Source organism: Nilaparvata lugens, chromosome 8 (assembly GCF_014356525.2).
Source record: "Nilaparvata lugens isolate BPH chromosome 8, ASM1435652v1, whole genome shotgun sequence".
NCBI classification, from domain to species: Eukaryota; Metazoa; Arthropoda; class Insecta; order Hemiptera; family Delphacidae; genus Nilaparvata; species Nilaparvata lugens.
In genome coordinates, this window is record NC_052511.1 from 20,900,787 (window position 1) to 20,917,782 (window position 16,996).

At 34.0% G+C, this 16,996-nt stretch overlaps 1 protein-coding gene across 1 annotated transcript in view; it reads left to right on the forward strand.

The window, feature by feature from the left end:
* The first annotated feature begins 456 nt into the window (after nt 1-456).
* Nucleotides 457-16,996, forward strand: part of LOC111050683 (unconventional myosin-XV) — a 122,253-nt gene continuing 105,713 nt past the window's right edge. The window contains exons 1-2 of the mRNA XM_039435088.1: nt 457-930; nt 6,567-6,677. Coding sequence (XP_039291022.1) covers nt 472-930; nt 6,567-6,677 — 570 coding nt within the window. The 5' untranslated portion in view covers nt 457-471. The remainder of the gene's footprint in view (nt 931-6,566; nt 6,678-16,996) is intronic.

Sequence of the window (16,996 nt, forward strand, 5' to 3'; positions counted from 1 at the left end):
CCGTGCGAATTGCAATATCTGATACATTATTTTTTCCTAGAAAACCATAAACTGATACATTTTACATTTAGTAAAAATGATCAAAAGATGTCTTTATCTATGAACATTGACATTTTCACTATGTCATTTCGAGTGATCATCGTAATTGGTACACAAATCTACTATTAGTATAGAATTTTACACAATATTAACTGAACGAGTGTAGTAGTTTAGAATATTGCTTATGAATATTTCGAACGAAAATCAAAGTTCAGTATTGAAAGAACAGAAAGTGATTGCAAGTTAATCTTGACAATAGTTATTATATAGTGTGTTCACCTCGATATTCTCATTAGAAACATCTGGAACATGTTATTTTGGTGAGAATTACCAGTAAAATCTAGATGTTGAATGTTATTTAGAAAATTTGGCGCAATGTCCGTGGTTGAGTTTGTGTTTTTACGCGACTGTGGTTAGACGCTTGATGACGTCATGAACCGTTTGTGGTTGGTGGGGGGGACGAAGGGGCCGAAAACCGCTGACAACCGCGTGAAGGGGAAACTGAAGCGACGTTGGAGCGAGTTGGCAGCCGTTAGGAGCGGACGTTACGACGTTTCCGAACCACCCAAGAACCGCGAACGCAGTCCCTCGAAAACGTCCGCCCTGGTCTCTCTCTGTTCGGGACGGAAGAAGAGTGGCGATAAAGATAACAGTAAAGAGGAGAACGATGATAACGAGAGTGGAGTGTACGAGAAAGAGAGGGGGGATAGGTTTACGTGTCCTGTGGCAAATGATGATGAGAAATACCGTGTTTCGGCGACTCTGTTAGCTCTGACGCCCGATTTTAAAAGTCCAGCAGTGACGGCTAGGGTGGATGTGATGGCTCACCAAGGGGTGCACAACAACTTGCACATTCAGTGGATGCACGAGCAAGCTTCCTGTTTGAATCGGGTGAGTGCCTAAGAGGTTACGAGTTTGGTCAAATGTTATAATGAATTTTGGTTAAATTTGGTTGAATTTGGTTAAATGTTTATATGAGTTTCAATTTTGTTTTTCGGCTGGGTTTCGACAATTCTATTTTCAAGCAGCTGATTATGCCTGATCAGCATTTTGCTGATTTTGGATTGATCTAGATTGATGCACCCTACCACTTAGGGCCGTTTGCACAGTCAAAGCTTAAACTCAATTTAATCAGCTGGTGGCTTAAACTTAAAATGAAACACATTATAACAAACTAGACTAGATACGGATTTAATCCATTTTAAAAAGAAATTTAGTTTAAACTGTCTCTGTGCGAACGGTCCTTAGCCTAGTGTATGAAGGATTATTTTTGTTCAATATTATATGAGTCATCTCACTCTGCACTTTTTTATACCTATTCCTATCAAAGTTTTCGTTTTCATGCTCTCTAAATAGATTGATTGAACTATTTGTTACTAATGTGATGCAGTATTATATCTTGAAATCATAGACCTTCCAATTCATAAAATCTTCGTGTTCAAATCTACATACTAGTAGATAGCTATTGTCATCTCTACATCTCTGAACTCACACGAAATTAACATGTTTTTATTTAATGCCTCTATTTATACACTTTGAAGAATTACTATTAGTGTTGTGGTCGAAGTTGAAGCAATCTGTCCCACTCACCCACAATGCTATTGAAATAATAAAAATAGTGATCCTTGATCTAATAACATATACAATGCAAAACTGTATATTTTTTCTGTGGTACATTCATTTTATCTATTTCTTACGTCAACCTTTAAAATTCTCAAATAACTATTCCTGGACCCAAAATTAAGAGGCGAAGCAGAGATGTGTGATTTCATAACCTAATAATACTTTGGACAACATAGCGTTCTATAGAAAAATAGGAAAGAAATGGTTCAGGCTCAGCATCGTTTTTCCTCCATGGTCATAATTGACCTATACTATACTATAATAACTCCTAACTATACTATAATATGAGTATAGTGTTTTGCACAATACATGAAATGAAATAAATAGATAAGATGAAAAAACAAGTAATACTCTATAATTCTATAATATCAATGATGTCAACAAATGGATAATACATTACAATTTCAATGAATTAAAAAAGAAACAGACAAAACTAAAAGCAAGAAAACTATGTGAATAAGTCACATTTACTCCCACAGGACGGTAAAGCATCAAAGAATAGAAAGTATATCGAGCTGATTTTGTATTATGTATGAGATTATTGCAAATTCAAGTCATGTAGTGAATATTTATATTTATAAAGTAATGGAGAAAAAAGAAATCCCAAGTACCACAACCTTATTTAATGTTATGAGGTAAAGCTGAAGGTATACCTGGTAAATGGTTAAATAACGTCATATACTTGAATTATTATATGAAGTTTTTCCCTCCAGTTAATTGGTGGTAAATTAGACTTGCATCACACCGATTTTATAAAGAAGACAATTATGCAGATTTCTAAACTTTCGCCTTTTAAATTGAATTTTTACGCAGTCTAGACTTTATGCAATTTTTAATGAATGGGTCAGTAACCTTTTATAGGCCTGGCAATGATTGATTGTATATGATTTGACTATTATTGTTATAACTGGTTCAACTGGCCCAGACTGATGTATTTTATTTGCCCAAGGCACAAAAGCACCGCCACCAATAACAGTATATTGATGACAGCAGTCTGCCAGTCTTGTCATACCTGTTCAGTGATTCTAGACTTGTCTTTTATTCTAGACATTATTTTTCAAGGACATGTTTTTCATTTTTCTCAATCAGAGGAAATGCAGGCTTGTTAGATTAGTTTAACAGTTCCTTTGATTCCAGATTCGGAATGAAACTTATAGGAAATAAAGGAGCTACGATCAAAAAAGTAGTTTCAAAGCTCAATTGATTTCAAATTTCAAAATACATTTTTATCCAATCATTATCAACTGCTGACCAATATAATTACTCATAAACTACAGGCTCATTTTGAATTATGTATGAGATTATTGCGAATTTCAGTCATAATATGATTAATGTATGTATAAAGTCTAGGAGAAAATGGAAATTCAAAGTACCGGTAGTCCTACCTTATTTAGGTTATTTATTTATTTATTCGTTGATATAATTACAAATCATATGAATATGATCGGGATAGAACAGGCATAGCCCAAAACTATTCTGTTCCCAAATTTTGATAAATAATGAAATGTCCGAAAAAATAGGTTATGTTCTTACTGAGGAAATTTAAAGTTCAAAGTTCTGTCCAAGAATATATATTAGCTAGAAATTTTGAATTTAGAATGATTGAAATACCAAATTATAGTCAAATTTTGCACTTAATATCACCGCACTTTGAATAAATTAAGTTAGGCTATTTCAGAAAATTTTGAAGCCAAAAATATAGACACAACTTTCAACTAGGCACAGCTGTTACAAACTCTGTTATGAGGTACAGCTAAAGGTGAAGTAGCCTACTTTAATTCTTACTGAATGAAGTTATCTGAATTGATTTGAAGTTGATTCCATCCGTGTTGATTGATCACGTGTCTTGATAGAATTCGTGTTAGGACAGAAGATAATTTCGTGTTGAAAGCTACTTGTTCAAGCCTCTTCTAGGTCAAGTTGAAGTTCATGCAGAGCTTGAGGAAATCTTGAAAATGTCTTTAGCATTCACACGTTTGGGAATTGGATGTGATCTGCGATCAAGTACTGATTTCTCTATGATTGTAATGTTGATTATCTATTTAATGACCTTTGCATGCTAGTCAATGATCGAACTTTCATTTTTGTGAACGAGTTTTCAAAATCAGAAAATATGACGTGATTCAAATATGAGAACATGATTTTCTATAGTTATATTCACTTCAAACTGACAGAATTGTCAGCATTTCTTATATATAACATTAATGCTTCCCATTCAACCAATGCTAAAAGTATGTTTTGAATCACAGTATGGAACCTATAATTGTGTTACTGACCGCATTTGAGAAAAGATTTTCAAAAAAATTAGTGTCGGATTTTGTATTATTAAGTTCAAGGTTTCCTATAGTCTGTGAAATTCTTGTCAGTGATTTGTGTCACGCTTGTTATAGTTAAACTGAAACACGAAATGAAATAAAAACACAAATATATTGCCAAATTCTACCGTTTTATTTTTTGGTACAGGACCATGTGACCAGGTCACGAAACTATTAAACGGTAGAATTTGACAATATATTTTGTGTTTTTATTCCATTATGGAACGGTTCTACAACATTGACAGTGACTCAGTCAAATTTTTTGAAACACGAAACTCTTGAAACTCAAGTTTAATAACAAAAGCATTTCACAGTTAGTTATGTTTTACGATATTTATAATGTTTTACGATAATGATTATAGTCGACCTAGATGAGTTAAAATAATATAAATTTTGAAGAATGGAGATGTTCGAAGAAAAAGAAGTGTAAGAAATGGAGTGAACTTTGAGATAATGTTAAATAATGCCTTCCTTACAAATAGACGGAGAATAATAAATACATTGAAAGAGTTTGTGAAGAAACGCACTCCTCTGAATATCAGAAATTTAGTACCTATTTAGTCCCCTCACAAATGGTCACAGAAAAGGTTGTCAGTCGCTATTTTGAAAAACGCTGACTTCTCCCTAACCCCCCAAGCAGTCTGCATCCTCGACTCTCCCCCCACGTGAGCACCCCTGAAAATTAATGGAGAATAGGGAATTTACATAAACGTAGTAGAAGAGAAAATGAAGAAAACTAAAGAAGGATTCGGCTGAGATTTGCGTTTCGTAGCGGTAGTTGCTTGTGAAATCCTGTTCCACTGCATAAAGGAATGTCGTTTGGCATATTATTTCGTCATAGGCTCCACTCTATAGTTGCTAGTAGCTCTATGATAAAGTGGCCAGCTCTGAAACTGGATGCATTTTTTGTTGTAGGACCACTTGTTACCGTTCCAATGATTTAGCCAACGTGAATTTCAGCAAGGTGTTTCCACTTTGAAACTAACTGCTCTTGACCAATGAAACAGCCGTTTATAGAATCCACTTTTTTATTGACTGAACGACTACAGTTGCTAAAGACCTTTTTAAACTATGCCTATTAATAAACTTCGTACATGATTTATCGAACAAAACTTGAACATGTTCTTGAGTAATGAAAATGTAGTTCATCAATTCCAATTTTTCATTAATCTAGTCTGTTCAACAGTTGGTAATAATCCATAGGATGCCTATGATGAGATTGTAGATCGAGTATATTTACTTATTGTAGACCGAGTGAGATTTAACAAATCATAAAAACAATATTCAATCAACCTGAGTTTACTGATGAAAACTCATACAAGACTCCTTCAAATCTAGGCTAATGAAACTATTATTTAAACTTTCTTTAATCTTTTATTGGCTAGCTGCAAAATAAATTCATGGCGATAGCCGACTCAACAAATCATTTAAATATATCAGTAGGTTAATTATATATTTTTATTGTTCAACCTTTCTTTGTTAATCGACTAAATAAAACATAATTATTCTTCATTGATTCAAACAATAAGTACATCATCAAAATGATAGAGAGAGAAAAATGAGATAACCTTGTGCTATTCCTCTCCCAAATTTAGATAAGGTTACACATAGTCTGAAATAGGTTAAGTCTTGTAGTTGTTCACTTCATGAAATTTTCATTCCTTGATTATTTCCACAAAGTTACATATGAGGCTAATTTGAATTATATTACATATATTTACCAGTATTCTTATGTTTGCTTTCTTTTAGACACGTCTAGTTTCAGCCAATCACGCTCAAGTGTCAAAATTATAATTTGATAATGGCGTGATTGGCCAGAACTTGTTGGAGAATGATATAAAATCTTTAATTGACTTCGTATTATTATTATTATTATATTTTTCTCAGATTATAAAAGGTACAGTATAATACAGTTCAACTTGAATCGGCAAGTTGAATCGTTCTTGCAAATGAGACAGTTTTCCATTGACTAGTTGTTTTTTGTCTATGACTTGTTACAATAGATCTGTAATAATGGTTCTTTATAAAGTTAGTGATCTCCTTGGAATAATTTGTAAGATTGGATCATTGTTTTTAAAACGCCGATTAACTTGTTTAATAATTGTTCAGGAGAATACTGTGTTATGCTACTTTGATGCATCTATGATTGAAATATACTGTGATCTTAAATATACTTTGATGCTACTATGATTATAATATACTGTGATCTACTATGATTTACTCTATGTTGTACTGTGTGATTCATGAATCTTGTCTTCTTCTTTGGATACGCCTTATCCGAATCATATGGGGTCGGCATTTCCCTCCTTCAGCCGTCTCATCCACAAAATCCGGTCCATCTCCTCCCCGTGTCTCCAACCCCTCTCACCCAAATCTGCCTCCACTCTTTCTCTCCACCTCATTCTTGGCCTTCCCCGCCTCCTCCTGCCACCCAGATCCAAATCTATGAGTGATACATGAATAAACTTACATTATGTATTATTAATCTATGAGATATGAACTCGATTGTTTTATTATTTCATCATATTGGTACTCTATTTTCTCATAAATTCGCTGCTTTGACTTATTTCCAATTATGTTTGTTTGCAGGGTGAATTGATATGGTTCGACCCGGGGTTGGGGCATGTCTTGCCTGGAGAAGTACTGGAATACCACAAACCTGCACAGGTGCTCACAGTACAAGCTGTCATTGCAGGAAAGGTAAGCCTCCATCTCAATTCAATTTGATCAATTTATGTCGAAAATTGAAGCACTTGTCTACCTATAATAATTTTCAAACACTATCATTTTCATTTCATTAGAACAACTCCCTCCCATCAAAATATAGAAGCAAATATATATTTATTACACTCATACGATTTGAAAAAGTGTAACATAGTGTAATATAGTTGGATAATTCCCCAATTTGTTTTTTCAAAGATAGGCCAGTTCAGTCTCTATCATAGATCTCGACTTAGAAGGGGCTAATCAGTTTAAAATTCTGAAAGGTTGATGAGGAAGCCGGAAAATAAAAAAAACTATTCTAACTATAAAATATAAAAAAATGATTAAACAAACGATCAATTTGGTTAAATTAGGGAATAGTTAAACAAAATACATGCTTAAACGTTAATTAAATAATTCAAACTTTCTTCTTGTGATATTTAACTGGAAAAGAGAGAAATAGAATGAACTATTTGAACTTGATGAATAACACTCAATACCTTGAATATCGATAAATTTTATGAGAGAGTCGCAAAACACATACTGAAAAAGAAATACTTCAAATTTTATCCATGGTTTGTATATTGTCATATCAATCAAACTCTTTTCAACAATATGTTTTATGATTTCAATAATTCAAATTACATCCGTGGTTTATATATTGTCATATCAGTCAAACCCCTTTCAACTCAACTCCTTAAATTCAGAGCGATTCTATCCTTCATGTTCTCTAATTTCACAATATTGAAAAACTCAGTTATTTTCTGTAATCACATGTATTAACTGAATTTCTTCTGGTATTCTGCGCCATGAGCATGTAGGCTGAAGAAAATATACTTTTACCTTGGCCTTCTATTATCAGAGTCCTGAGTATAGTCAGATTCATTTCATTTTGTCAGTATTGGTAAAATGGGTAGTATACATGGTGTTATAATAAGAATGCTGATAAGTTTGAAGTGAGTTGCACAGTTGTTGAAGTGTGTTCCAGTCTGGTTGGCAAAAGTCAAGAGCCTGCCTTCCTATAATCAGATTCAGTTCCTACTGTCAGCATTGGTTGAATGGACTAGTGTTGACGTTGTTCATAAGGAATTCTGACAGTTTGAAGTCTTACTATGTATAGTTTGAGCTACCTAATTTATCACTAGCTACGTATCAAGAGATGTTAGCAATTATTATGTCCTTAACCTCGTGTATGAAAGTAATAAGTTGTAGGCTATGACAAATAATTGCCTGGCAAGATTTGAAATTGCTTTTCATGTGGTTTTGACAATTTCAAGTATTTTCAGCCAATATTAGGGATATCTTCGAGTATCACTCTCACTATACAGATTAATTAATGTCAAATAGAAATAATATTCTTGAGATTTGATACAAGAGCCTGCCTTGTAACCTCAGGATCATTTCATTCTTACAATTATATTTTGTTCCATTTGCTATGTAAATAATGTCATAAAACATTTATATTAATGGAATAAAACATGATTTTTCATATGATTTGATAATCTGCTCTCAGGTTACCTGCATATGAGTGTAATGAGGCTATTTCAACCGACTGTAATTTTTTGCCAAATTGTTCATAAATTCATTATTTTTTTGCATTAAAATAGATCATTTCATTCTTACAATTATATTTTGTTCCATTTGCTATGTAAATAATGTCATAAAACATTTATATTAATGGAATAAAACATGATTTTTCATATGATTTGATAATCTGCTCTCAGGTTACCTGCATATGAGTGTAATGAGGCTATTTCAACCGACTGTAATTTTTTGCCAAATTGTTCATAAATTCATTATTTTTTTGCATTAAAATAGATCATAGTTCTATGATTCCCTATCACTTGTGGGGTTTTCACACGAATCAAATTGAAGTTTAAAATATTACATATATCTTGAATACATTATATATGATTAAATTATTCATGAATCTTCAAAGTCTTTTTATCGACTTTCAAAACTGTAATTGGCAATGAATTAATTGTACATTATGTTTGAGAAGCTCACAGTTGTCATAATATCATAATTGAATCAATGTTGAAACTAGACGTTTGAGAGTTCTCAATTCTTGATTGATTGGTTAAGGATTCTTCAATGTTCTGACTGATAATCTGGTGATTTTTCCCATCAATTTGTAGCACTCCAACTTCCGCAATGACAGATTACAACAAATTTACGACTAGAATATTTCTAAAGATAACTTTTATCGATTGGTAAAGTTCAATTGGTTGATGATTCTTCAAGATCTTTATTGATGATAGTATATTTATTTATTTATTAGATAGAGCGAACAATACAATAGTCGGAAAAGAAAAAACAGGCTATTGCCCAAAACTTCTTCAATTTCCTGATTTTGTCACAAATCGTCCAAATATTATGTAGGTTATGTTCACTTCAATTTCAACACCAAATGGAAAGATTTCAGATGGAAAGAAATATCATTACCTACTTTAATTTATTTATGGTGGTTCCTGGTTTAAGTTTAAGCTGTCGAAATGTTAGATTAGAACTATTAGAATCAATCGATGATAAGATTGTTCTTCATTGACTAGTTAATTACTTTTATCATTCATTTGTCAACTTTTGATGATAGTTCAAAAGATTGCAAGATTGTATGTTTTAGTAGATTGTTATACATTTCCCTATTCAAGAATGGACAGTAGAACAGTGCCGCTATTGGCAGGAATGTAAATGACATCAAAGATAATGGCGTCTATCGAGCTTTGTCATCGACCAATAAAATTGAAGGGGCGTGGTGTTGTAACTGAAGCCAGTTGCTTGTGATTGGCGGATGAGGTGTAACACAATTAGATATGATTCAAGTTTTGACTGATAGATCGCAGTTGACTACTTTAAATATTATGTTAGTCAATTAAATTCAATTTAGTTCACTCATCTTGTGAACTCTTTTTATTATAGGCTAATTGGTCCTTATCAGCCGAGAATTTTCTTCTGGAGGTATTGGAATAAATAGGAATGACCTCTAGACAATATATTACGTTTGAGTTATACTGTACTTCAATACCTGCAAAAATCATTCAAACTATGAATCGTTTGTAGGTCATGTTCAAATGCATTTTGCGGTCAAGTTGAGAATGACTGTGATACTTCAAGCCTACTATGTGATACTTCGTAAAAATCAAAAACATATATAATATCATCGTTTCAGATCCGGAATTTAAAATGAAAAATTATTGATATACATTTGGAGAACTTTTTCATAAGCACTTAACTCCGAATAACTTTAATATGACATGTCCTCTCATCTCAAAGTGCCAATTTTACAAATTGAATTCTTGATAAAATCCAACAACCAAAAATGTAGATTGAAATATGTATAATTGAAAATACCAAACAACTCAAGACTAGAATTATTGTGTTCTGGGTTTTGAACGGTTTAGCAAGATTCATATTCAAACATCAAGTTGATAGAACTACTTTCTTCAATCTTGTATAATTATATGTTACCTGTAGATTCAACCGGAAAGCTTTCAAATCTTTCCTGTAATCGTCTGTCAAATATTTAACTGATTTATTAGTCTGCTGCTGAAAATTGTTATTCAATTTTATCACCTTACAAGCTGAGACCATTTACCTGTATTTATATTCTATGGCAATAAGGCAATGACATAATGATGTTCCTTAAGCTTTTTCAGATCCTTATAACCATTAAGTTGATGATTATCACTTCTAACATGATTAATTCAGCTTGTGCTGCATGATAGAAAGTTTCATTAAACCAAAATTATCAGCGATTGGGTTTTATAGCTGATCCATTAATTTAAATTGATTGCAAAACGCAATTGCATAGCAAATGTAACTTCTTTCTTGCATGAGGAAGTGTAATTATCAATGAGAAATGAACACAGGATGTAAAGTTGTGAAATAACTGAATTTCTTGGAACATGAACAGCAAACTTGAACTTGATAACTTGAAGGATTTGATCAACTTTCTTCACTTTCTTTGAAGAGTTGAAGTATGATTTCTCGAGAGGAGATGTGATTTTGAGGTTTTAATGCTCTTACAATCGTTTCTTAAGCTATTTAAATTTGTCATCTTGTCGACGCATATTACCATTTACGAAGTGTGAAGCTGCAGCCATGATGACTGCAAGTCATTAATTTCAAGTGAAACTTTATAGCATTTATAGTATTATAGTTATAGCTTCTATAGTATTTCAACCTTATGGACTACTCATACTCATGAATTACGTTGTTGCAACAGATTTACTCAACATCAAAACCATTCCTTTTAACCATAATTGAAGCGTGAGGATAGAAAATTCAATGAATTAAATCAATTTTACAAATATTTTTTATCGAATGAAGAGGAGTTCGTTTCATTCAATCATAATGAATAAACTTACAATACATGAATAATTTTATTTCAGTACTCAATTAGCATTGCTTCCTTCTCATTTTTCTAAGATTCACTTGCCACAAGGAGATCAGAGTGAGAAATAGTAATGGTGGCGAGAAGCCCTCCATTTTAGGTGGATACCAAACCATCGAGAACATTATCATAAACTTTTTAGAAGAAATGAACAAAAATCCATTTTTTTTTAATTTGGGATATACAGTAGTACGGTACTTGCGATAGGATCCTTCCTAACTAAACCTATTGGATTTGAATCCTTGTACAATATATTCATTTATTCATGGAAGATTCAATTTATTCATTTATTTTTCATTTGTGGATACAATTACAAATCATGTGAATATGATCGGGGGATAACAATAGGCTTGACCCAAAACTATTTTATTCCCAAATTTTGATATTGAATAACATGTCCAAGAAAAAGGTTATATGTTTTGACTGTTGAAAGTTCAAGTTCAATTTTCGTCCAAAAATATATAATGAGATAGAAATTTGTAATTTAGAAGGATAAAACCCTAAATCATAGTTTATATTAAACTTAATTTAATATTGAATGAACAAAGTTATTTCAGTAAATTTTGATGCTAAAACACACCTTATATAGAATATAAAGACGTTTCTAGGAGAGAATTTAAATTTATTCAGCACTGTATTTCTATGAGAACAGTATAAAACTAAACGGTTGGGTTGAATCAAAACTTGACTAATTTCTAGTGAAAGTTTCTATAGGTAACCCATCTTTGAATGCTAATTAATAATAACTGTAAAGTCACGATGTGATCAACTGATGTTGTACGATTAGTATGAATCAAGTTCGTTCCAGTAATGGCTAATGATTAGTTAGGAATCAAACATGACTAATTAGTTGCTGTTTTTCAGTGAATATTGCGTGTTCGGAAGTCACTTATTTGGATAATTCGTGTTGGATTTTATGGATATCGGATGGTGGTCGATATCGTGAGAAAATATTGGTGAAATCTGATGCTCACCGTAACTTGGAATTGATCTGTTAATCCTATCCATAGTTGCTAATGCTTAATGCACTCCACATCCTATCTGACCAGTCTTGACATCTTTCGAAATACTTATTATATTTCGTATCATTAAATACTTTTCTAATACTGCAGGACGTTTTCACTGTATACTTTTTTACTAACTTTTATTCACAGGCGCTACTATTCTATTACAAACTATTAAAATTATAATATCGAATTATTTCCCATCTGTTGTATTACTTTTCGGGAAGATCTTAGATTAGTACTCGTTATTGGTACTATTGTAATGAATGAAAAATCCCTCCTGATAACTTCATTGTTACATATTATATCAAATATTTTGCTGTATGAACAGTATCTATCACTACTACTACCACGAATCATAGAGAAACAATAGCGTAAGTAGATATCTCATGGTATAGGGCGTTTATGTCGCAACTTTTACTGTTATCTCAAGCTGATTACTGTTGATTATTGTCGAATTTAACTGTTTTGTTGGGGTGAGAGTGTATGAACGGCACAATATGAGAGACTACCAGCGTCACACAGCTTCACGGGAAAGAATTACATGAACTATCGGCTTGAGATAACAGTAAAAGTTACGACATAAACGCCCTATACCATGGGATATCTACTTATGCTATTGTTTCTCTATGCACGAATGTAGCTGAATTTGGTTGTTTGATGTTTGATTATTTTGGGACAGTTTTTTCAAGTTGAAGATCAGAAGGAGCAGAGTAAGGATGCGGAAGATACTGTACTTACCTCGAGCAGAAAGATTATGAAGAAAAAGAAGAAGAAGAAGATGAAGATGAAGGAGAAGAAGAAGAAGAAAAAGAAAGCCGGAAAATCGCCTGAATTACTTCTCACCGCCTGTTTCTTCCACCATTTCTCTCCTTTTCCATTCCGATTTTCACTTTTACCCCTTATCTTAATTTTCTTTCCAACTTCCAAAGTCAAGTTCAATTCAAACTCGTCTTATTTTTCCCCTGAAGTTCATTTCCATTTTATCAATTCCCAATTTCATGGCTTTTTCCTTTCCTTGCCATTTTTTTGTATTATCCTCATATTCACCCTAGATCTCATTTTTCTCTTCCCCACTCTCCACTTTTCTTCTTCATCACTATATCCCAGAATATAGGTAGTTGATCAGCCTCAATGATCTCCTAACTCTTTAGTTCTACATTTTCTTCTTCTATTTGATTACTACTGCCTCCTTTTCCACTGTGTCTTGTAAATCCTTATCAGATCAATGACTTTCCTTCATTCCTTAATTCTCTTATCATCTTCTGTCTTCCCTAATCATCCTTTTTCCTCTTCCTCTTCTGTTATATGTTTTTGTTTCAACAATTCCAAATCTTACTTCAATCCACTTGTTTTCCACATTTACCCCCCCCCCCCGCTCCCATTCTCAGGACCTTCTTCTATTTGTTCCATTTCCTCCATACATCTCATCCTTCTTCTTTTCCTGCAATGCGTTGCAATTGAACAGAGTCGCATTACATCTTGCATACTCCTTCGCACATCCTATCATTCTGTCAGATTTTCCATTCATTTCTTCTCCCGTTTCCTCTTCTTCTTCACTTACTTCTCCTTTTTCTTTGTTTCATCTATCCTTACTCCTCTATTTCTTCTTGTTCTTTTTCTTCGTCTTCATCTTCATTCTCATCTTCATCTTCATCTTCTCCTTCTTCTGCTCCTTCTTCTTCTTCTTCTTCTCCTTCTTCTTCTTCTTCTTCTTCATCTTCTTCTTCTTCTTTTCTTTCATCTTCTTATCTTTGTCACCTTTCTCTCTAATTTATGTTACCTTTTCCTCTTCCTTCTTCTCGGCCACCTCTTCACCCTAATTTCATCCTCCTTTCTACCTGTTACTCTGCTGTATCCTCCTCTCTACTTGTTCCTCTCTCTTTCCATCCCATCTTCCTCGCTCTCGCTTCGCTGAAGAAGACCTGTGTAGCATTTCGCCGAAATGTCATAGAGCTAGAAGGCTGTCCGACGAGATAATCCAATTGGGACTTATCCGAGGACAACGGACAGGCGCAAGATGAGTGGATGAGAAATGAAGAGAGCTTACACGAATGACAGAGTGACATAAAAAGAGAGAGTGAGAGAAAGAGTGACTGAGTCAAGGGGATGCAATTGTCTGGTCGGTAAGAGGATAGATATTTACAGAGAGCGAATAGTGGGACTCACTCCAAATTGGATGGCAATGGTAAACGGTGACTATCTGGCTGTGAGGAGGAGGAGGAGGAACAAGTGAAAAATAATAGAATGAGGCGCAGAAAGAGAAGAAGAAGAAGAAGAAAGAAGAAGAAGAAGAAGAAGAAGAAGAAGAAGAAGAAGAAGAAGAGAAGAAGAAGAAGAAGAGAAGAAGAAGAAGAAGAAGAAGAAGAAGAAGAAGAAGAAGAAGAAGAAGAAGAAGAAGAATAATAATAAAGCGGAGAATGGAAAAAGGGTCATCTCCTAAATGAAATGGGAAAAATGATAAACAACTCGTTGGTACAGGTAGCGTAGTTGCCCCTTGATCAGCTTCTCAGTTTGAATAAGTTTCTCCACCTCCTACCAGTGTACATGAACTAGCTTAATTACTGCATAGCAGTGCAGCACTTGAAATCTGTAATTAGACGTTACGTCAGTGAGCCTGGTTCCCAGCTTACATTCTTTGCATAATCTCTTGACTTGCTGATGCTGTAAGGTAGTGATGATACAGTTGGATATTATTCTCTTCCTCTGAGCATCTCCTTGATAGCAGATTTCATCTCATTTTGCTTTTTTCCGGTAATACCTCATTATTTCTACTCAGACAGTCTGAGTACGCTATGAGAATAGGACAAAATTTGTATTGTGACTTTTACGTCCTAAACGGGTTGAAATTATTCTGGAAATCCTATCCTCATCTCCTGATTTCAAATTTTCATTAATGGTCGTATAGTAATTGAAGAGTCTTGATAAATTAAACTTTTATTCGAATCTCCCAGTTATAATTGCAGTATTTGTAATGTGCAAAGGAGATGAAAGGAGAGAATGAGCCGATGAAGGAGAAAAAAGCTAAGTACCAACTTCATGCTCAATTGGAGAAAGTGAGAAAAACTATTCCTACAATAGAAGATATAGGAAGAAACGATACTAAAATAAATAAGGGAAAATAAGCTGATGTAACCGATACAAATAACTAGGGAGAGAGAAATACGGGACTTTACAGGAGAGTCCTTCAAAGAGATTCTTTACAGGACAAATATTATGAGAATTCAGCTGAATGAAGCGATTCAGTCATATGAGATGAATGAGAGTGAGAGAAAACCACACATAGTATCATGACATGATACAAGCTATGTTGAGGTTCGCTATCAACTGTTCTTATAAATTCGTCAGGAATATAGTAAGGTTCACGTTATAATAGCAGTGGATAAAGATAGAAGAATAGCGATGCCGATTCTCTGCATTAATTAATCATATTTCTACACTGTCAAAAACATAATTGGCACCGTTGTGGACCTAGAAAAGGATAGTACCACCGGATTTGTCGAATGATAGACAAGGATAGCAAAACCAAAGTTGATCAAATACTGTCATTATAACGTGGACCTTACTATAGCTTCAATGCTTCCCATTCCACTAAAGCTGACATTTTGGAGTGCATCTCAATAGTGAGAGCGAAGGATAGAAGTAAGAGAAAAACTCTGGAAAGAACATTATCTATCTGATAGTTCTTGATGTATCAGTAAGCGATTGACGATTGATGATACAAGATAAGTGAGAGACATACTCGTATGCACAAGAGGGAACGTGGTAACTAGGGAACTGAGAGAAAAGCTTGAAGAAAGCTTTAATCCACCTGATTGAACATACAAGAGAGTGAGTGAGAAAGAAAGTGATTATTTAACCGGAGAACGGAGGAAAATCAATATAGGTACTAACCAAGAAGTGAGGGACATAGGGAACAGTTGACTTACAATAAATATGTTGCTATGTTACCTCCAAAAAAAACTATGTTGACAAGTTCCCTCTTGTTAAAATTATGTGTCTCTATAGCTTCTCGATACAAGAAAGCAAGATAGAAAACCTGGTATAGAAGTAAATAGTATGTTAAAGATGATAAGAAAGATGGATTGGGTATCGATAGAATCAGATATAGAAAGATTTACTATCGCATATTGGCTAGTAGCTAGGCTAGTAGCATTTTGAAACGCGACGCGAAGTGACCCGAGTCTGCTGGATGGGTTAATATAATATACTGTATATTATGAACATTATAGAAAAATTTGTTCACACCTGCTACCTTAGTGTCAATGAGAACACTATAATAAAATATGATCATATTAGCTTATCTAGTAGACTTGGGTCACGTCGCGTCGCCTCTCAATATGCGACTGGCCTCACAGTAAACTGCTGAACTGTCTCAGCATTGATTGAATTGGAAGCATTGGGAAAGAACGCTGACAGTTGCAAGTGAATTTCAGTGTAGATTCTTGCTACAAGAAAGTGACAGAGATAGCGTGAAGAAAAGTGAGAGATTAGTAAAAAGACATACAAGGTATCGATAGAATGAGATTCTCGATACAAGAAAGCAATTGAGACAGCGTGAGATAGAAAAGGTGAGATGTAAAGAGGAGTGATAGAGGAAAGTAGTGGACTGGCACCGGTTTGAAGAAGTCGGACAAGAGTTGCTTTGGTTGGTTCAGTCGTGTTGCGACCTCAGCGGTGCGCGCTTGCTGGCTCTACCTACAAACTCAACAAGTGTTTTTTCTCGCGGTTATCAATAAGAAACCTGACAGTCGTTTCATCGTAGGTTTCGATAAAATAAGGTAGGCTACTTGTGATCGCGATTAGTGGCCGACTTACTCGTGATTTTTGTTTGAACTGGTGACAACGTTCCTTGTGGTGGCTGTTTGAAACAGTAACAGTAAATATGTGACGATAGTAGCTATCGATACTCAATGATC